General features: G+C 36.8%; 1 protein-coding gene across 2 annotated transcripts in view; it reads right to left on the bottom strand.

Annotated features, from left to right (window-relative positions):
• The window catches only part of specc1 (sperm antigen with calponin homology and coiled-coil domains 1), a 171,341-nt gene that overhangs the window by 106,241 nt on the left and 41,290 nt on the right, over positions 1-23,810 (bottom strand). The window contains exons 2-3 of one of the 2 annotated variants that reach the window (XM_084113290.1): positions 18,710-18,904; positions 15,998-16,133 (exon numbers count right to left, since the gene is read on the bottom strand). In XM_084113290.1, the coding sequence (XP_083969416.1) occupies positions 15,998-16,133; positions 18,710-18,871 (298 nt within the window). In that variant the 5' untranslated portion in view covers positions 18,872-18,904. Of the gene's footprint in view, positions 1-4,753; positions 5,102-15,997; positions 16,134-18,709; positions 18,905-23,810 lie in introns of those variants that run through there. The other variant, XM_084113291.1, reaches the window with a different exon arrangement.

Raw genomic sequence — 23,810 nt, 5'->3', positions numbered from 1 at the left:
TGATTTCAAACCATGACGTCTTAGTGTATTACCAACAGTAACCTTGGAAACGGTGGTCCCAGCTCTTTTCAGGTCATTGACCAGCTCCTCCCATGTAGTTCTGGGCTGATTTCTCACCTTTCTTAGGATCATTGAGACCCCACGAGGTGAGATCTTGCATGGAGCCCCAGTCCGAGGGAGATTGACAGTCATGTTTAGCTTCTTCCATTTTCTAATGATTGCTCCAACAGTGGACCTTTTTTCACCAAGCTGCTTGGCAATTTCCCCGTAGCCCTTTCCAGCCTTGTGGAGGTGTACAATTTTGTCTCTAGTGTCTTTGGACAGCTCTTTGGTCTTGGCCATGTTAGTAGTTGGATTCTTACTGATTGTATGGGGTGGACAGGTGTCTTTATGCAGCTAACGACCTCAAACAGGTGCATCTAATTTAGGATAATAAATGGAGTGGAGGTGGACATTTTAAAGGCAGACTAACAGGTCTTTGAGGGTCAGAATTCTAGCTGATAGACAGGTGTTCAAATACTTATTTGCAGCTGTATCATACAAATAAATAGTTAAAAAATCATATATTGTGATTTCTGGATTTTTTTTTTTGATTATGTCTCACAGTGGACATGCACCTACGATGACAATTTCAGACCCCTCCATGATTTCCAAGTGGGAGAACTTGCAAAATAGCAGGGTGTTCAAATACTTATTTTCCTCACTGTATACTGTATACTGTATATTATCTTCACCTTTAAAGCCCTATTCGCACTGGATTAGTATTATCTGGGGACCTCATGGGATTTAGAAATTACCCACCCACATCTGAATTTCATGTGGCACATTCGCACAGGATAAGCAAAGCCTGTGATTTTACTCGAAAGATGGATAAAAAAGCACACAGGAAACAAAAACCTTGAAAACATTATATACGACCCAGCCAAATCACAGAGATGCCGATTACTAATATTATCACAGGACCTCGGTGTTTGGCGAAATATGGTAGGTCATTTGCGGGGAAATTTTTACTTTACAAATTACAGACATGGCCGATTCGCACGAGATTAAGATCACACACAACCTCCGCAATTATTAAAAATGACTAGAGGTCACCAGTAATACTTATCCTGTGCGAATAGGGCTTTATTCTCCTTTTAAAGGAGACATATCATGCTTTTAAATTGTTCCTTTTTACATATAAATCATACATTTGTAGTCTATATAAAGCGGAACTGCAATGCTTGGGTCTGAATTCCTCATTATTATAGCTCCACAGGCCCCTTTTCTACCCCTTTTCTGATGTGCGTCTGAGAGCAACTCCTTTTGGTGCGGTCTCTTTAAATACAATTGAGACACTTCATACCCCGCCCCCTCTCCATGTTGCAGCGGTTCAACTCCACCCCATTCGGCCATTTTTGTAGTTTGATAGCAGAGATACGATTATCTAGCGGCACAGAAACTTTTTATTCACACGTTATTAACAAAATGTCAACAACGGAAGACTTGTCCAGCCAGCCTTACATGTTCGAGCCAGAGTCGGAGCCGGAGCGAGATGAAAATGAAGACGACGAACCTGTAGAACAACGTCTTCATATGGATGTATTGCAATGGTGTGTTCTGTATTTACACATGAAACTTTGGTCTTCCGACCTTTTACCACCGTGTCGATTTATTTTGATTAATATGTGCGAGGGAGAGAGAGCAAGACAGCGTCTAGTTTGGAGACGGTGATGTCTTGTTTACACTTTCGCCTGGCTCTGAAGAGAGAGAGTGAGCGCGCGCGCGACCGGGTCTCTCTCTCTGCTCATTCTTTCAGTTAAACATGCGCCCTGTCACGCGCGGCAGTTCATCTACATTAGACGGTGTAATGAAGCGTGTGGGTTACTACATCCAACAACCGAACATTTTAACTTACCCTCTCGTAACTTCTGCATCCTTTAGCTTGGACTACAAAATTGCAGCGAGAAATAAAAATGGCGGATTGCTCGAAGTGTTGGGCCGGAAGTCAATGTCCTTATTTGGCAGTTCCGCTGCAAATACTGTGACGTAATAGTTCAAAAAACGTCATAGATAACAGAAAAATCGGAACAGGTTGAAAAATATGACCAAAACAGAATATAAAGATATCAACGAAGCACCTGAAGAGAATAATTTCATATTTTCTGTACTTCTAAACACTCCAAATATACAACAAAATGCATTTAAGGGCTAAAAAAGTGCATTTGGCATGATATGTCCCCTTTAATGTGATGTCTGATTTACTAAAAGATTATCAGCATCTGGAAAGTGAAAGGACCTCATTGAAAAGATAATTGATCAGCCTCGAAATTAAACTCTTTATGTGAACATTCACAGCATTGCAACTGATACTTTTTAAAACCATCTTTACTTTTGCCAAAGGGTGTCAAACTATAGAGGTAGATAAAGCCTAACCTTATCTCAGGAGTGTTTGTGTTTTTTCAGGATAAGAACCTACTGTTTCATCTCAAACACACATACATAAACACACACAAACACACAGAGTTTGGCAGCATTTTCCATCTTAGATAAGGCTCCTGCAGTGGTAAAAGTGGCAGTCAGCCACAATCTCTCTGCCAGACAACACATATCCTCATTTACGAGCCACACAGATCAAGACTTCAAATTCCAGCAAGTCTTACAAAGAAATCTACTAGTGGCCTTACAAATAAGACCAACCACAAAGAACTCAGTTTTCATAAAACTCTCTCAATAATTTTCGCTCGTGTATCAAGCCCACGATTCAATCACCAGAACAGGAGAGGATTCCAATAGCATTGCTATTGAACTGAATGTCAACTTTCATGAGCCACAGTAAATAAATCAAGAACAGAGACAGCGCAATATATGAAGTGATATGGAGAAAGAGCGATCCAAGAGATGTCCAAGAGGATGTACAGGAGGACAGTAAGATAAAGCAGACTGTTGCTTTCCATCTGCAGTTGAAAATGGTTAAAATAAAGTAAACTTTGAAATGGAAATGCAATCATCAATTGTGGATATGTACCTACAAACAAACACACACACACACACATAGAGACAATATATTTTTTTAGCACTAAGACTCTTTTCATTCAGTGTTACTCAGCACATTTCTAACACGCACACCAATAACCACAGCTAAACTAGATTTTTATATATTCATTAAAAAAATGTGAGCATGCTTGCTAGTCTCGCCACTGCTCTGGTGTTAAAGGTATTTGTCAGAGTGTTGCTATGTGGTTGCTAAGGTGTTGCTAGGTGATTGCTTACGGAATTTCGGTGCAGGGTTGCAAATATTGCATATAATTTTACTCATTCCCACAGGTTTTGTGCACAAACCAAAAGTGTGCACACCACTGATCTATACAAGTTATTTTGACACTTAAACAGTCAAATACATACAATTTTGTCAAAATTCCCATCTTGGCTAGCCTGACAAGCCAGACCCACATCAAGATGTTGGGTCTGGGAACACACCATTGGCAGGGCTCAATCCGAGGGGCGGGATAAACGGATGTCTTTCAAATTCCCTCTGCACGCAATAGGATAGCGCAACAACCAACCAGAGCGTTTTCCCACCAGCGGAGCTCCTTGATAGATTAAACGGCAAAACTCCGAACACATCTTCCTTTTTTAAGAATGACTTCAGTGCCGTTCTTTGTTCTTTTCTCAAATAAAAGCTTAACTCCAAGTCTTCCAGAGTCGCGGCCAAAGCCGATTCTTAAGACCGCTGTTCACCAGCAGCAGCAGCCATCTTCTTTGTTTTCGAGTAGCAGAGAATTCACACGGAACCGTCACAACCCTGACCAGAGTTTGTTTTTTACAGCTCGCAAGCCAACGGAGAGTTGCTAGACGACACTGGCTGCAAAATAAAATTTGCTGCCGCTAGGGTGCATCTAGATTTCTAGGCTAGTATCTTGGCAAGTATGCAGGTAAACACAGTACGTAAATAATTGGGGGAAAAAACAGTGTAACAGTATATTGGATCTGTGCATGAGCTCTTCTAGTTTAAGCAGCCTAATATGCTACATGTTATTCAGAGAATAAAAGACAAAGAGAAAGTCACTCTTTGCTCTTGAATAAATAACTTTTGTAACTTTAATTGTAAGGAATTAATCTGTATTTAATTTTTACAGTGAAGACTATGCAGTGTTATTTCACATTTGATTACTTTATTTAATTTCTGTAGTATTTCCTACCCGAATACTACTGTTAGACCCACCTGAAAAACTTAAAGCTGTTTTTTTGTATTTGTCTTTTTATTCTGTTGTATTTATTTGTGCTATCGTTTGCAATTTATTTGTTATTATTTTATTACTGTTTACTTGTCTTTTTTTGTAAATTCAAAGTTTCAAATAAAGCCTCCCTGTTCTGTGTGTAAGCTATTGCAACAAAATGACCTAAAGTATAAAAAATATGAGATAATAATAGAAAATATCTATATGGAAGTGCATATGGCAGTTTTCCCAGCAGTACTGAAAATGGTATCGAATATCAATATCCATTTATCATGCAACTTACATTTACCCCTACAGCTGCAGGCTGATACTGGCCACAACAGAGCCAATGATAGAAAGAAGAGGTTGAGAATGAAAAGATGCAGAACAGACAGAACCAACAGATATATAGAGTAAAAAGAGAAAATATAGGACATAATAATAGACAGAGAGTAAGCGAATTAGAGAGCTAAACACAAATCTCTCTAACAAACCCCATCCAGAATGAATGACAATACAACAGTTCTTTTAGAACAGTGATATGTTAGTCAGACCTGCGTCCGGCTCCTCCACCCGGGTTTCCTGGTTCCCCATGGCTGCTACACGCTGCTCCACAGAAGACACTAATCCATCAGAGCAGAGCTCCAACACACCTGACAGTGCAAACTCACTTCACTAGCGCTGGTGCGTACGAGACAAAGACAATGGGACAGAGGTGTTTGTCCTCTTCTCTCGCCCTGCTGGCTGTGAATCAGCAGCCAGACAACATTCCTGCTAACTGTCAGTCTGTCCCAGTGCAACTCTCTCAATCTCCTTCTCATTCACTTGTTCTGTCTCTCTCTGTCAGTGTCAGGCAGCAGCTGCAGCAGGAGTGTATTCAGTATGTTATTAGTCAAGTCACTGTTTGGGGGCGTGGCCTCCCTCTGTATATCTGCTCCTCCTCCAACTAAAGCATGAAAATTAGAGCAAGCAACTCCCTCTTTTATCTCGTTCAGTCTTTCCTTCACTTCACCTCTATCTCCAGAAATGAAGAGTATGTATGATTGAAAGAAGAGAAGGAGAGTAGGTTACATTAGTCTCCTTCCTCATTAACTTTTCTGACATCATTCATCTGTTCTGTAGCAGAGGACGGCGGGCAGAAAGAGGGCGATTACACTGGGACACACATGTGCAAAGCCGCTACATGTTTCTCTCATGGACTGCTGCATTATCATCACAGAACGGGAAATTTGAGCACCCGAGTTAGACTAATCCATTTTTCCTGTCCTCAGTGGGAGGCATGGAAAGATAGATGTGTTATTTTCTTTAGCTCCCTCCCCCTCATTCTCTATTCATGTAGAATCATATGTGTTAAATATTCTTGCTAGGAAAAAACATGCCATCTTTGCCTTAATCTGTCCCAGGCTTGACAATACAGACAGAATTCACATCTCACTCTTTTCATCTTCTTTTTTTATCAAACTATCAAATCTTATTTCACTTCTCAATCCCTTAAGTTTCAGTATTATATTTTACATAATTTACATACATCTGATACAAAAGTCTGATACCATGAAAAGTCTTTTTTATTACATTTATTTCATTCCAAATCATATTATCAGCATGAACAGTTGATATAAAAGTTAAATTAAAAAAATCTACATAAATGTCAGAATGTTTCAGTTTTTGGTTTGTCTCTCTTTTGCTTTAATGACAGCCGTAGCTGAGCTGCATGAATTCCACAAGTTTGTTTCAAACCTGATAGATCATCATTAGGTAGGACTAGTCTAGGAGTTTGTAAACAGTAAATTGCAGATACTAATGTCATGTCCCATTCTGCTATTCCTGTGTGTATGAACCCCAAAGTATACTTCAGTTTTGCAAACACTTAACGTATGCATACTGCTGAATGCACAGAAGCTTGGAACGTGCAGTAAAAATTCATCTTTATCCAGTGTCCGCACAATTTTTCTACAGAAGATATGACCGTTAAAAAATGTCTTTGTACCTTTGATTACAGTGGGGGTGTCTCTTAACCCTGTCACACAACAATTGTCAAAGTGCTTCTATGGCCACATTCACACAGCAATAGAATATGGTTCACAGTCCTGCATTTGAGTCCTTAATACGGTTACGTTTACACACAGATCGGTTATTTATGGGAGTAACAACCGCATTTTATAACCAAAATCCCACCCGTAAAATTGTCAGGATTAATAACCGCATTCTCGGAAAACCCGCGCTGTGTAAACAGAACCGGACTGGACAACTAGTTCTGTGTTACGAATACTGGCTACTGGTAAGATAATACAGTCACATTCTCCTGCACGTTCATACCAAGTGTGCCGCACAAGTCCTGAAAAGTGAAGCCAAAACGTTTCGATCGCCCCTGGTGGCTAGATGCAGTATACCTCATAAACCCCACCCTCTCCATGTAATCTAATGGGACATAAAGCAAACTAAACAATCAAATTACACTTCAAATTTTTTTTTTTTTTTTCCAAAGATGGTTTCTGTTATTTTACACAGAAAAGTCCAACTGACTTTTTTCGGGAGGAGATTGGAGCTTCAACTTTCATTTCTACATTTCCATAACTGTTTATTTCGCACCAACATAATGAGTTGTTCTGCAATAAACTGTACTAACAGATTCTGTGGAAGTGTGGGTGGGGCCTTGATAACGCGGCTCAACTTCATGCTCAGTACTGCGCAGACTTGGACTCCAAGATGTCAGCGCCATATTTGGACACTGGAAGAGAGTGAAGGTGCATCGTCCATCTTTTTTTACAGTCTATGGTTCATGCAGAAGGTATTCAAGACACTACTGTAAGTTGCTGTGTGAACGGGAGATTTCGAGACCCACACATGTAGGTAAATGCTGTTGTCAATCACAAACTACTTCTCAGAAGTAGTTCTCAGAATGAAGACGATGGAGATCAAATGTTAACTTTCTTTAATAAACATGTAGATAATACACAGATGAAGGCACAGAGAATGATCACATAGACTACTCACACAGAGACAAGAACCAATAATGAACTTAGTGAAACGGAGTATAAATGACAGACAGCTGAACGTAATCAGTAACTGAGACGACTAAATTGGAGGTAATTAAGACTAAACTGAACTAAAGCACATGAAACAAATACACAGGAATGACATTAACACAAAACACAACATAATCCTGACAGTAGCCTATTCAATTATATTTTAAAATGTAATTTATTCCTGCGATGGTAAAGCTGAATTTTAAGCAGCATTATTTCAGTCTTCAGTGTCACATGATCCGTTAGAAATCATTCTAACATGCTGATCTGGCTAATAATCACAGTTAAGACGGGCATACACTATGCGATGTCTGTGCGATTTCAGCAACGTTACCTACTGCTGGTCTGGAGAGGATTATCGCTTTGTTTCCCCATGTGCACTGCACGAACACTGCACGACAAACGACGCACGACAAAGCTGAAAATCGTCCCGACCCGAAAAAGAGTTGCACGACTCAGAATTCGGCTCAAAATCAGACGAAAAACGCACAGTGTATGCCTGCCTTTAGCCGTTTAGTATATTTGTGGAAACCATGATAATTGTTTTTTCAGGATTGTCTGAGAGACAGAAATCTAATGTTACAACTTTTGTAACACTAGACATTTCTTTACTGTCACTTTTGATCATTTTAATGCACCCTTGTTGAATAAAAGTATTAATTTCTTTCAAAAGAGAAAAAAAATCTTACCCTAAACTTTTGAACAGTTTTAATTTATTTATTTATTTTTGCAGGATTTATTTTGCAGAATAGTAACACATGGCTTATCTATGGAGGGATTAACATGGCAGCTCTGTCTATTTAACCATCAACTTCAGTTAAGCCAGACTGTGAGTCTCAACTCCTGTAAGATGGCTGTGTGGAACAGAGTGACAATGCACTATTCATATTGTACACTAAATCCTGAACACTGAGTCATACCACTAAATACGTCTGACAATGACATAAGCTCTATTACATCCATCCTAACTCCCCACATAAGCACTCTGTCTCTATATGGTAAGTGATACAGCATCACCGAGTTGTCATGTATTGGAAATGGGAGTGTTAATTAAAAGACGACGACACAGAAGGACATGTGACCTTAGGCACAATGGGCAAGTTGTCCACTAACACTAGCATAGATGTTATTTATAGACCAGAGACCATGTGCCTCTCACTTCATTTCACTTTTGAGACCTAACAGCAAAGGAAAGCTTCATTTAAATATTAATGATGCCCTGCTATGGCTAGCTAAGGTGATGCGAGTTGTAATATATTGTAGCAGTGGCTGATATTCTCCTTAAAGCATTGTTACTGTCTCTCTCATACTATATATCATGGCAATTTGTAACTATTTTACATTTTGACCAATTGGTGACGTATTTGTATGATCTCATTTATATGTTTTCGTCATATCTATGACGTAAATAGCATTTTACAACAAATTCATATTAGGTGGATCCCTAATTTAAGATTCAGCTTCTGAAGGGCAGCTGATATATCATGCAATGTAATAATAATTAAGACCAACTGTCCAAATATTCATGGCATTCCTTGGTTGGCAGCCAGCTACTTAATTGTTCAGCTTTAGTATATCAAAACATGACAACAAAGCACATCAACCGACAGAACAGGATCTGAAAAGGTGGTTACCCTGCTAATGCACCATGACTGAAAACATTACAATATTACACCATCTTGACTCACATGATGAAATTATTACATAATATACAGTCAGTCATATTTGCTCTCCTTCAACACTGAGTTGTTTCACCAATGTTGCAAGAAAAAAGCATCACACTACATTTCCAGTCTAGTGCATGTCAGATTTTAATTTGTTATTATTATATAAGTGTACCAACATGTATTAATGATATTACCATGCAAAGTGAACAATGTGGCCACTGTAGTATAAAATGTTACTGAATCTGAATCTAATAATGTGGACATACATTTTTTTTTTTACTTGAATTTGTTCATATGAAAAAGTAAATAATTTGTACATTTCATAACAATAAAACAAATATTTCACTACAAGGATACACAACTGCTAACACTATTTAAAATATTTTTCTCTATTTCAAAAAAAAAAAAAAATCCAATTTTTATTTTATTTCTCTCTATAGGCGAGTCCACTATACTGCAGAAATGGTGAGTCAGCATCGCCAACTTCATCATTGCAGCCAACACTGACTAGTTTACTAGAAACACTAATTTACCAATAAATTATTAAAATGTTCAGTCTCCTTGCTGCTTTTTCCGAACGCATTCATAATCATAACTTCCTGGAGCACTGCGGCATTTTTAATGTATCCGTTTGAGCGCTAATTTATGTATTTAGTATATATTTAAGTAATTAAATTAATATCATAAACATGCCATTAGTAAACTATTCGCTTAAATGAACAAATACTAGTCGACTAGAAAAATCTTTAGTCGGGGGTCACCCTAGTAAAACCACATTTTTTCCATCTTAAAAATATATCTAAATTACAACATGTATGCTTTCAATGTCTCAATCTCAATTCATGCGTTCATGACCTCAAGGCTAGATTATTGTAATTCTCTACTGGGTGGTTGCCCTGCACGCTTAATAAACAAACTCCAGCTGGTCCAAAACGCAGCAGCTAGAGTTCTTACTACAACCAGGAAGTATGACTATATTAGCTAGGGATGCACGATATATCGTATATAATTTTTAATGTTATCGTTATCGATCCGATAAGAAAATTAGGCCGATATATTAATAATTAATTAATAATTAATATTAAAAATGTAAAAAAAATAAAAAATAAAAAAATCACAAACATTTATGCGTTATTATTAACAACTAGCACTTTTTGTTCTCGTATATTTTTATCAACAATATGGTTTCATTCATTTCCTTATTGTCCATGCATAGGCTATTTCTAGTGGTGCACGATATATCGGCCGCCGATATAATATCGGCCGATATGGTCATTTTTTTACACATCGGTATCGTTCCGATGTCAAAATATGGCCGATGTGAACAGGCCGATATTTGACGCGTGAAGTTGAAGATGAAGTTGACGATGCTGTATTTCATACAGATGACATAAGCAGAGAACAGTCTGTTTTCTTTCGTTTTTGACTCGTAGATATTTGAATATATTGCTTGATATTTGATACCCGTTCGAATTAGATTTTTCTCAAAAGTGACAGCACGTGTGATTTGTGGATTACTGATAAGCGCGAGTGGAGAAACAGGCGTTTATTTATTCATTCTCAGTGTTGAGAAACATAGCCTTCATGTGTTACGTTATTGTGTTAATAATAACTAAAGTAGCCTACCTAATTATGTTACATATTTATTTTGTATGAAAACTAGCGCGTTCGTTACTTATGGATTAAAAAGTAGGCTACCGTTGTATCAGTGCTGCGCGAGCTCTCTCTCTCACAAACACGGACGCACGCACACAGAGAGAGAAGATAATTGTAAAATTAAAAATTAAAAAAAGTTTAAATTTTGTTCTTGCTTGTTTGTTTTTCTGTCAAAATGTCAGAAAGCATTTTGTATTATCCATCCGTGTTTTTAAAGTTCGTTAAATGACGGACGTTTTACTGTTAACACAGCCCATATGTCGGATTCGTCTTATAGCCTACTTGTTATTATTTTTAGAATAAGTGATTCGTTATGCTATTATTGGACTCCTGTCAATTCATTGTCAACTGTTTTCTATAAATATGTTTGTATTGGCTAACATTTATTCAGCTAATGCGTGTCCTGTTTAAAATGTGCAATGTTCAAACGCAAAGACAGCACGTCACAAATAGCAGACCTTTTCCCTGTGGTATTTTTTAGTATCATATTTGGATATTGGAATAATAAATTAAGTAGCCTATCTTAATTGTACACAATGTTCCTGTTTTTTTTTACTGTTTTCTAGGGGTTTCTTAATTTTAGACAAGTTGACCAGCACACATTATATGCAATGCAATATAATGCATGTGTGTCGTATGTGTGACATATTTTGCACACAGGTAAAGGTGCCCAATATCAGTCATTTCTAAAGTAAAAAAATGTGTTTTGGAAAAATTATTTGCTTATTTGATAATCATTAAAATTTGTTTTCTATACAGAGATATCGACATCAGTAAATATCGGTATCGGCCATAACAGCAATATTAATATCGGTTATCGGTATCGGCCACAATTTTCACATCGGTGCATCACTAGCTATTTCATTTTATTTATCCATGGCACATGCATTTTGTTTTGATTTTTATATGCAGCCCAATGTTATCCAATGACTTGTTTGCATTATTTAAGTAATTTGTTTTATTTTATTTCATTTTAGTTGTACTTTTTTGTTAGGCAAAAGCTTTTTGGTAACACTTTACAATAAGGTCTCATTTGTTAATGCATTAACTAAAAACACAACTTTGGATCTTAAAAATGTCTTAAAATGTAACTAAGATTAATAAATGCTGTAGAAGTATTGTTCATTCATTCTTGGTTCACGTTAACTAATGCTAACTAAATGAAACCTTATTATAAAGTGTTACCATTTTAAAAAAAATAAAGTTGGCCATAGGAGTGTAAAATGAATTTGAAAAGTTAAGGAATCTTACACTGGTTCAAACTAGGCTACTGTATTGAATGTATATGATTTATGTTGAAGTGTTTTGGACATGGCTTGTAATGGTAAGCTTTTTGTTTTTTTAATCAGGCTCTCAAAGTATATACAAATTTTAATTTAAATTTATCTGCCAATATATCGGTTATTGGCTTTCAAATGTAAAGAATTATTGACCAAGATTTTTTAGTATATAAACTATTGTTACACTGAATTACATTTATTGGGTGTCTTCTGTAAATCAATGTAAAAATGTATGATGGTCATTATTTTTTGCTAGGAAAATTATAAAATTAAACAGGACATATTCTAATGTATGGGGAAAAAAAATAAATTTAAAGCTGTACTACACTTATTTTTTTTATATGCTCGACAACCCCTTTTCTTCTTTGACCCAAATACAGTAGAATAAAGATTCAAATGAAATAATCAGTGCTTTATTTGTATTTATTTTAGTTTTTTCAGTAGGTCTAAGTAGTATTCAGGTAAAAAATACTACATAAATTAAATAAAGTCACCAAATGTAGAATAACACTGTATAGTCTTCCCTAAATAAATTAAACACAGATTAATCCTTACAATTAAAATTACAGAAGTAATTCAGTCAAGAGCAGTGAGTGATTTTTCTGTTTGTCTTTTGCTGTTTGATAGGGTTGGGCCGATAAACAATGTCATCGTCAATCGCGATGGCTGACAGACATCACGATGTTGAGCCGGCATCGCAATTGTAGCGCTGTATGATGACAGATGTAGCACTTTTATTTCTAAATATTAACAAGCTTGCTTACCATGTCATAAACTATCTTCTATTCCGATTCTCAAATATGTGTAAGTGAGTTTGTATTGTCGTTTAAAAATCTTTATAAATGATCTTGATCTGTAAAGGGAGATTTGTTTGGGCCGCAGTTCAGAGATTCCTGTCTGTTGGATTTATTAAAGCACATGAATTCATCAGTTTCTCCCGAAATACATGAAAGTAAGTGGCCGGTGAACTGGGAGAAGATATATATATATAAAAATGAACATGAACTAAATTATTATTATTATAATTTTTTTAACTCCAGCTTCAACTCTACCACCGTATGCCAGCGTGATGTATCCTAAACTTTAAGCAGAAGGAACTGGATGAATATTCTGAATGACACAGTATCAATCCACAATGTGACTTGTGATGTGTGAATTATTCATTTGGCCAGAGGAGAACTGGTCCAATGGAGTTTGGGTTCCTTGCCACTGTCGCCTCTGGTTTGCTTGGTTGGGGACACTTAATATTCAGGAATATTATTGATTACTGACACTGGACGATGACATCACCGTTTTCCACGGAGCTGCTTTATAGCTGAATTGAACTCATTTCAAATCTGATGATCTTTCCAGTTATTGAATGGAACTGAATCAACTCTGAACTGACCTCAGCTAAACAATGACGCTACTTTCTTTTTAGAGCTTCTTTACAGCAGAATTTAAATCTGTTTCTGTCACTGAATCATTATTTTCCTGTTTAACCCTATAAAGCTGTTGTGAAACAATCTGTATTGTATAAAGCACAATATAATTAAAGGTGACTTGACATGACTATCCTTGAGAAATCCTGAAAAAAAAGTCCATGATTTACTCACCCGCCTCAAGCCATCCTAGGTGTATATGACTTTCTTCTTTTTTACACTTAAGTTAAATCCATATGTTCGTTTGACCGGAGTCTAGTTATTTTACTTTATTTTAAGTTTTAAATATGAATATTTTTATTATAACTCATCGTTTTGCTTCAGAAGTTCTTTATTAACCCCCCGAAGCCGTGTGGAGTTCGTTTATGATGGATGGATGCACTTTTTTGAGCTTTAATCTGTTGGTTGAAAACCACTGCCATTATAAAGCTTGGAAGAGCCAGGACATTTATTAATATAACTCCGATTGTACTCGTCTGAAAGAAGAAAGTCATATATACATAGCATGGCTTGAGGGTGAGTAAATCATGGGATCATTTTCATTTTAAAGTGAACTACTCCTTGAAGACACAATTTGAGTTTTTAGGTAAACTATCCCTTTAAGCATGAAAAAAAGTCTCCCATATTTCCAGCTGTCCTCTTGTCTAGTGTGTAATGCTGGGGACACACTTAACGACTAGCTGAAACATTCTAAGACTGAACTGAACACACTTACAGGCTTTTTCCAAAGACTGAGGCAGATTTTAAACACCAACTGTGAACACCGACTGAACACAACTGTCTCTGACTCGGCGCGTTTGGGCATGATCAGTCGTAAAGTATCAAATTACATTCATAATCGGCCTTACAGTCATTAATTGTGTCCCCGGCTTAACCATGATCGTTTTCTGTCTATTTTATTTTTCATGACCTCATCCACCTCAATAATTGAGCACATTAGCACGTCCTTCACCTACAGTTAAATCAGCCAGCCAAGCATTACATGGAGTACAAAGGATTCTGCTACACCCTGACACTGGTATTTTAACATAGGGCCAATCCCACAGAGGTCATGTGGCCAGGCAGCATTCCTGTTCAACACAATAACTATTTCAGCTTTTGTCTTTCTTCTGTGTGTGGTAATGTTAACGAAAGAGGAATTACTGATATCAGACTCATCAATCTACTCCAGTCAACACATCTACAAAATTGTACAATGCATAGAACTGTCTATCCCTTGTTTTCATTTGCGAATAAATTAAATATGGCATCTACCCTGTCTGAGGTCAATAGAGAGCATAGATAAATGCACTCTACAAAGACACAATCCCTCATATCTAATTTCTCAAAGACAATTTAATCAGAAGCAAATCAGATCCCTTTTGGTGGTTCTGCTTCCATCATTTAATACTGAAAGTCTAAGTCATGTTTTCCATATCAGCTTTGGTTTCTGTTAATATTCTTTTGATATAGTTCAAGTCAAAGGAGTTATCTTTTACACAAATACAGTGTTAAATATCGAACTGCCATCATCAGCCTACGATAGAGATGTAATATCCGAGAACGGTCTCCTGTTGCCCTCTAGAGGTGATCAGCTGATTTTACACTAAAAGGGACCTTAATTCCTTTAATAGTTCCAGCACAAAAATGCATCCATAATTTACTCACTATCATGTTATTTTAAACCTGTATGACTTGCTGTCTTCTGTGGAACATTAGGAAGATATTTTGAGAAATGTCTCAGTGTTTTTTGTCTATACAATAAAAGTCAATGGTCACCAAAACTGTTTGGTTATAGACCTTATTTAAAATAACTTAATTTTATGTTTGATGTTTATCAGGTTTGAAACAACATGTGAGTAAATGATGACAGAACTTACATTATTGGTGAGCAAATCCCTTTAACATTTTATGAAAATACTGAGATGACATGACAGCATGTCATGTATGTCTATAAGTATTTTGATATGTGCAGGTTCTGATCACATGAAAAACAGCAAAGCTACGCGTACAACTCAAATGAGATTTAAAAAAAAAAATCTTTTTACCATTCATCAAATGGTATTTCCCATGTCATGATATTTCTTGTACTGGGAGAGTTTATCTACTATGTATAAACAATGTTTCTGCAGGTATTATGAAGGTAACATTTTAGAATTGTGTAAGATCTTTTTAAGACCAAGTAAAGAAAATTAAAAGAATAAATTGAAGGGAATTGAAGAGTTTTCTGTGAAATTGATGAAAATGAAGTGAGTTTATGATTAAAACAAGAACAAATATCTGCCAATGGGCTCAGAATATACATTAATAACTCATTGACAGATATTTGTTCTTGTTTTAAGAACAATTGGGACTCAATTACTTTTGTCCAATTTTTTATTTTACATTTGCATCTCAAGTGAATGTGTCTTGATTTATAGATGTTTAGATATCTGTGTTGGAAACAGGACAAAAATACTGAGGAAGATATTCATTTTTTGAAATGCCATGATTTTATGAATTTAAGACTTTCTGCTCTGATTTAAGGGCGAATTAAGACTTTTTAAGACCAGCAGAAACCCTGATTAATATCACTATAGTGAAACGTAAATATCTGAAATTAAGTATTGCATCCAAACATTACTTACCATTTAAGAGATTGACTAAAAGATTAAATAAACATCATTAAATCATTTAAAAAGTAACAAAATCATTGCTGTACAGACTGCACACTTTTAGGAAATAAGTATGACAGCATGAGATTTATGTTTATAGATAGTAAAATCCTACTTGAAGCGCTGCGTGGTCTGTTGTCTGTAAGCTCAGAAATTGCTCCTGTGGTGATGGTCTTCTTCATGCGGGACACTGCAGCCACTGAACCCAGAACAGGTTTAGCCAGAGCATCATCACTGCTCGCCCTTTTTATCTACACAAAAGAACATAAGTTACTGGCAGTGAAAACAGCTGAGAATTACATTTCTGTTAAAGGGGACATATCATGAAAATCAGATTTTTTCCATGTTTAAGTGCTATAATCGGGTCCCCGGTGCATCTACCAACCCAGAAACCGTGAAAAGTGACAACCCAGTAACTTTGTTTAGGTGAGCCTTTCACTGCAAGCATGTCAAAAAAATAAGCTGATCAGATTTCGCTCCCCTTCTGACATAGGAAGGGGATCTTATTATAATATTACCTCCCCTTAATCTGCACATTTCTACCCACAGCGCTGCCATTTGGTTTTCGCAAGCGACAACAGTGTAACCAGTTCTAATGCAAAGTTCGAGCAAAGCATGCAAACTGTTCTGTCATTGGCTGCACAGACGAGCACAGAACACTATCTGACCAAAGAATGTCACAGCTGTCTTATAAAGACCTCAGGGAACTGTGTCAACTTGTGTAAAAGTTAAACATGACGGTACATGTAAGTGGATGAGATGAATCAATGTAACTCCACAACAACTGCATAAATGATCCACTAACCATTCAGAACGGTCCAGGTGCGTCTAAAAGTTGCAACCTCTTCCTGAGTCTCTCTGTAAGGCTGCACTCCAATACTGGTTATTTCTGAGATTTTAGATGAGTGAGAATATTTGCGTGTTTTGTTATTGCCAGAGTATCTGAAGCTCGTGTAAAGGATTGCCCCCTCTTCTGAACGGGGGCGAGGAGCAGCAGCTCATTTGCTCACACCCAAAAAAGGGAAAATTTGACAAGCTATAATAAATGATCTGGGGAGAATTTTGAGATGAAATTTCACAGACACATTCTGGGGACACCAGAGATTTATATTACATCTTGTGAAAAAGGGCATAATATGTCACCTTTAAAATATGTTTTTTATTCAGCATTACAAAGCAATACTTTGTGAAATGAAAATGGGAGTTCTGTGACTTTTAGTCCATGTCTGTTATGTCGGAGGCCATTTATGCTTGTGTACTTATAACATTTGATAAAAGTATCTTTTAGCTGATTTATGCATTTAAATGAACAGTTTTTCTCTATGAAAATGAATCTGTATACTAGAGCTGTAGCCTGGTTAAAACCAGACCATTCTCAGTAGTAACTGAGTTATGGTCTGGCAAAGCTTCATTAATAACTCATTTCCAAAGGGGCGTCACCAACGGACGTCGCTCAAATGCCTCTGGGCGCAATTGGATAGACCTAAAACCAATCAGAGCGATCGGCATCGTGTAAAGCCATATGCTGCGTCCCAATTCGCCTAAGTTACACTACGCCATAAAAGTATGTACTCTTTTTGTGAAGAAAAGGTATTTACTTTTGAATGTGTAGCAAAAAAGTAGGCAAGCTTTGGGACATACTACTTCGTCATCTTTATCGGACGGATCTGTCGCGTGCATCCTGTCACGTAAACTGCCCTGTCAATCATCTTGTCACTGTTAAAATCCTCTATTAAATCTAATTTAATTTCCTACCGGTTCGGAGAGAAATGTAGTAGCACGTTCATCTGCCAGTGGGTCTTTCATGGAGACTGTCCTCATGTGTTTGCAATTTGAATATAATAATGCATTTAAAAGTTGGTGCGCTTCACCAACGGACGTCGCTCAAATGCCTCTGGGCGCAATTGGATAGACCTAAAACCAATCAGAGCGATCGTCATCATGTAAAGCCCGCCTCAACGTTTCTGATTGGTGCCTCGATTTGGACGGATTAGAAATCGGCTTGAATGGGCTCTTTGCCAGACTACTTGCAGAGCAAATCTAAATTTGTCTGGGTTTTCCCAGGCTACTAGAGCTGCTCAATTCTGGATAAATTAAGTATCACAATTAAATAGAAATCACGATTCTCACACAATTCTGAATAGGCAACTAAACAAAATAACATGTAATTTACTAGATGTTCTGACAAAATATTAATTGCTGCAGTCTAATTAAAAACTATTTAATTAATTTGTATTTTTTTATTATTTAAAAAAATATTATTTTAAATAAATTATTCAATAACTTACTCATAAAAACTCAAAGTTTTTAAACTAATCTCTTGAAAAAAATAACTCATTGACAATTATTTTTTATTTTTTTTACTGTCACTTGTCGCAATAGCAATTGACGACATATCCCCCAGCTGTCTTAAACAAACCTCTTTGATGTATGAATAACATAAATTACATTATTTGGATTCAAAACAGTGAGTTTAGTGAGTTTTCAATATTAATAATACATATTGAAAAAAAAAAAATATATATATATATATATATATATATATATATAATAAAATACAGTTTTTATGAGAGGAAAATAAAACTACAGTATACCATACAGAAGAGCATACAATATACAGGTAAAGAAGATCTTGTGTCAAATGTAATTTTTAATTGGTCCTGTGTACTGTACATGTTAGAAACATCTTTGGGTGTGGCATCACATCTTACAGCTTACTTAGTGTTTTACATTTGTTGTTTTTTAACTCAAGAACCTGTGCTGTGTCAGGGTCCCATCCTTCCCACTTCTCATCCATTTCATTATTATATTAGTTCATACAGATCACCTTGCTGAGTCGCAGATCAGAGGCGATGGTGCTGGATGATCTGGAGGTCTTCATCCCGATGTTGCTGGAGTACGAGCCTTGAGAGATACTTGTAGACAGTTTTGGACGCTCCGGAGCACCCATTCTGGGCAGTGCCGCCTTGACAGTGCCCCCTTTCAACATGGTCTTCTCAGTTTGTGACTCTCACTACTTGTTCTGTAGACAAAGCAACAAAAGCAGGCAGAGGGTCAGAATTTCTCATTAATTACCAAGACTCTGGTTCTACCTCATTCTAGTTTCAAAATTAACCGAAAATATTATAACATTTCTAATAATAATAAAAAAGCTCTCTAACGTTGCATTTTGTACAATTGCTTTGGCATTGCAACTGTCAAATGAACAAAAATTTAAAAGCATGAAATGGCTTTAGTGCCCTTATCAAATCACAAAGGGCTGCGATTTAATAAGTAAACTGTTGCACTGTGTGTTTCAAAGCAAAGTGCACACTTTGCTCATGTGATCAGCTTGTGATCCAGTGTTTTCTGTGTCTCGGAGCAGCATAGTTCACAGTGAATGCAGAAAACTCCATATTTGCATGTGCTGTGAGTTTAATGGGCATTTTGGAACACAACATGCACCAGTTATGCATTATTTTCACATTCACATAATTTCCAATATTATGTGGACAGTTGATTATAGCATTTCAAGTGAAGTATAATAATAATAATAATAATAATAATAATAATAATAATAATAATTATTATTATTATTATTATTATTATTATTATTATTATTAGTAGTAGTAGTAGTAGTAGTAGTAGTAGTAGTAGTAGTAGTATTAATATTAATATTATTAGTATTATGAATAATATTCTAATTGTTTGGCTCCCTAAAGCACCAGTGTAAATGTAATGTAGACTGATACACTATATCACACCTAAAAAGTCCAGGTACAAGCCAATCTAAAGACTTCATTTGGACACTGAGGTTGGAGCTCTTAATTTTTAACTCTCAAGGTGTACCAGATTGATGTATTTAACTTTAAAATGAACAAAATGGTCTTCTGTGGGTTCACAAGAAAAAAAAAAGTCCAGTGGGAAACACTGAAGTTAGATGGTTGAGTTCAGATTATGTTACAGGAAATAGTTTAATCCCAATGGGATTGCTGGACACAAACACTTAACAAGTGCTACACTTCAGAGTTTCATCATAACTAGGCCTACTGTACATAATCTGCACCTACAGAATTCAGCAGAATCAGAACACCTGTCGTTAGAACACACAAATTCTACACATTCTTGCATGTTGGTCTAATAAGTGTTTTGGCTAACTTGATGATAAAGTATTCACTTGCCAATGTAGTATTCTAAGCAAGAGGTCTTCTACCTGACCCAAGCCAGATCAACCCTGTCAAATTTTAGAATTTGATACAGATTATTCATGTAGGTTCTAACTTTTTAGGTTTGTGCAGATTTAAATTTGTTGAAAGTTATTATAAAACATTAAAATAATGTTGTTTTTATTTTAACGTTAAATTAATCATGTCTGTGAGACTTCTTCCTCATTGAAGAAAAAACAGAGCAGTACCGGTCGGGTCAGATCATGGGGGTCATTCAGTTTTTAGGCTTCAGCCAGTGTAGTGCTAATTAAAACGTTTTCAAAGTTTTCAAAGCACAAAAAAGGCAGCAACAAAATCTGGTTAAGGAATAACCTTCCAGGAACATGCAGGATCATTCAATAGATGTAATCTTAATGCAAGTGAAAGCAGGGCAATTTATAGGGAGAGAAAGAAAGGGAAGGGAGAAACAGAGAGAGAGAACCCAGAGAAAAATCAGAAGAAGCTTCCTGTGACTAAGTATGTCATTTTTTAAGTGATTTAGTAATCAAAAGCCCCTATCAGAGACCCAATACCCTCAATGCAGAGTGTAGGTTTCACCCTAGAAGATCTTTAAAACAGTTGATGCACAGAGACTGGGTGACTCAAAGTGATATATTAGTGGCATATTAGTGAACAAAGCAGAGGTAATGTGAGAGGAATGGACAGGTGGCCATTGACTGAAAGAGGCATAAGTGCTCTTCAAACCAGAGAAGGGAAGAGGGTGAGGGAGCTAATGTGTTCTGCAGAGAGCTGAGCATATACCCTTGTGGGTTGCTCTCAATGACTTGAATAATGGTGGGATGCAAATGTACATAGGCTCAACCATTTACAACATCCCAAGAGATGTGGAATGATAATATATGAACATCAAAAATCAGTAAGACTTGCTCAGTTCACAAAAAAAAAAAAAACATCTTCCTAATTCCTACTCTTTACTTTCCACTCTCTGTTCTTGTCTTTCCATTTACAAACAGCAATAACTGGCCTAATATTCAAGTATAATTTGTAAAATGTAGGGTGTAGAGCTGCACAATTAATTGTTAAAAGATCACATCTTATTCCTACATGACACCGAATCTGCAATGTCTATTAAAGGGATAGTTCGGCCAAAAATGATATTTAACCCATGATTTACTCACCATCAAGCCGTTCGAGATCCATATGTCAATCTTTTTTCAGACGAACACATTTTCAGTTATTTTAGAAAATGTCTTAGATCTTTCAGTGGTTATAATGTGAAGCAATGGGGTCCAGCTCCTCCAAGTCCCAAAAGTACAAAAGTAATCCACCCGGCTCCAGGGGGATAAACGAAGGCCTTCTGAGGGTAATCCGTGCGGTTTTGTCGTAAAAATATACATATTTAAAACTTTATAAACGAAAATAACTGGCTTCCGGTAGCGGTCGACGTGCGTTCACAGAGATGGATGCTGGCGTATGACGTAGGACGTAGCGTAGGAAGCGTCGTGACGTAGAACGAACGTCGAGTTTTGTTTTGCTCTGCTCTCTGGCTGCGCTGTCACGTTCGTTCTACGTCACGACGCATCCATCTCTGTGAACGCGCGTCGACCGCTACCGGAAGCCAGTTATTTTCGTTTATAAAGTTTTAAATATGTATATTTTTACGACAAAACCGCACGGATTACCCTCAGAAGGCCTTCGTTTATCCCCCTGGAGCTGGATGGATTACTTTTGTGAAGGATGCATGTACATTTTGGGACTTGGAGGAGCTGGACCCCATTGCTTCACATTATAACCACTGAAAGATCTAAGAAATTTTCTAAAATAACTGAAAATGTGTTCGTCTGAAAAAAGATTGACATATGGATCTTGAACGGCTTGAGGGTGAGTAAATCATGGGTTAAATATCATTTTTGGCCGAACTATCCCTTTAAACCTTTGACAAGTGCGCTCACAGCTGAATATTCAAATCTGTGTTGGCGCTGCCACTGACCAAGAGAGAGCAGTTGTCATGAATGGGCAGGGTGCGATTTGCTGGAGGGATAGAGAGGATTTCATTCTTCTGGTCATAATATCCCTCCTGCCTCTGCTGAATTATTTTTATTTTTAGAAAATGTGGCCGATATATTAAAGCTGATAAATAATGGATTATTTCCTTCAGCTGAGACACTTCAGTTCACCAAGATGGTTTTGAATTGCTTGAAATATGATTGGAATCACTTTGAAAAGGATATAAGCTACAAAAAAAAACACTGAGAACATTATAATTGTGTGCTTGGGACATGGCTTTTAATAGTGAGACTTTTGTTTTTGTAATCGGGCTCTCAAAAATTATATATATATTTATTTATTTATTTTTCTTTTTTAAAGATTTAGATTTTATATTCGGTTAATCGGCTTTCAAATATAAAGACTTAACGGTTATCCGTATTGGCCAAAATTTTCATATCGGTGCATCCCTACCAAGATTACAGATAACGTTCAAAGTATCAATTAATGTACATATATCTTTAAAACTGTTAATGTGTGACTGATATGCTGCAAATCGGGTGATTTTAGGTCAATGATGTCCTCTGTCGTTAGATGATGGCCTCTCGAACACTTCCAGTGGCTTCACTGCCTGTTGGCAGTTTAGAACACAGTGAGCAATCCAGTCATTTATATAGATCAGTGGTTTAATCACAGCGGTCAACTTTTTTGGCAAAAAAAACAAGTGGTTTTAAAGGTGTTTGCAACAAATGTATTCAGGACCTCAAGCTGTTGAGATGTGATGCGCCAAAATTTGGACATGGTGTAGACACATTGGACCACTTGAGATGGATAGACCCCAAAAACAGTGGAAAAACAATTCTAAAAGCAATTCAACCACTTCAATTCAAATGCCTGTAAAACTGCACACACATGCACACTGACTACTATTGGTGAGAAGACAGTAAATGTATGTTGGGTTGCTGTAATTAGAGGAAGCCTGTGAATGCTTATCTGATTACAGCACAGTATGAAGACTGTTTAAAGGTGCAGTGTGTAATTTTTAGCGGCATCTAGTGGTGAGGTTTGCGAATTGCAAACAGCCAGTCACTCACGGCCTATCCCTCAAATTGCAAACTCGAAGGAGAAGCTATGGTGGCCGACGTAGGATCGGAAGATGTCGTCGTCTGAGTCTGAGTCAGCAGAGAGTAACAAGTCAAGCAATGAGGTTTCTTTATATTATATTTTATATTAAATTATATTTACTTAATTATTCAGTAAAACCACGTTATTGCGATTGTTATTTTTACTTGTTCATCATTGTGTTAGTCTTTTATTCACTGACTTTACCATAGCTTGTTTCCATGCTAGTTAGTATAAGATAAGAGCTATGGATAAGAGCATCAAAGCAGCTAGGTAAGGGGAAATAGCTAACGTTACGATGTCCGAGACGTCGTTCAGACAGCATGTTTTTCTCCACGTTTGCAGAGTCAGGGACAACCTGAGTATTCTGCTGCATCTTTTTCTGCTGCTTCTCATTCAAGTTAGTGATGAAACGCGCTCTGTAGCGCTGTTTGTTCGCTGTCGGCTACGGTAGAAACATGACGTCACAATATGTCGACCTTCATAGAAGGGGGGTGCCCGCGGTTATGTAGACTCATTCTAAGGTAATAAAAACATAACGGTTCATTAAGTAAGGTCTTTATACACCACTGAAAATATAGTTATGGATCTTATATTGCATTTCTGTCAATAGATCCTCAGAAATATTACACATTGCACCTTTAAAGGAACGGTCATATGACGTAAGTATACCCA

The sequence above is a fragment of the Abramis brama genome (assembly GCF_963993115.1).
Source record: "Abramis brama genome assembly, chromosome: 5".
Taxonomy (NCBI): Eukaryota; Metazoa; Chordata; class Actinopteri; order Cypriniformes; family Leuciscidae; genus Abramis; species Abramis brama.
This window is presented reverse-complemented; position numbering and strand designations above follow the sequence as displayed.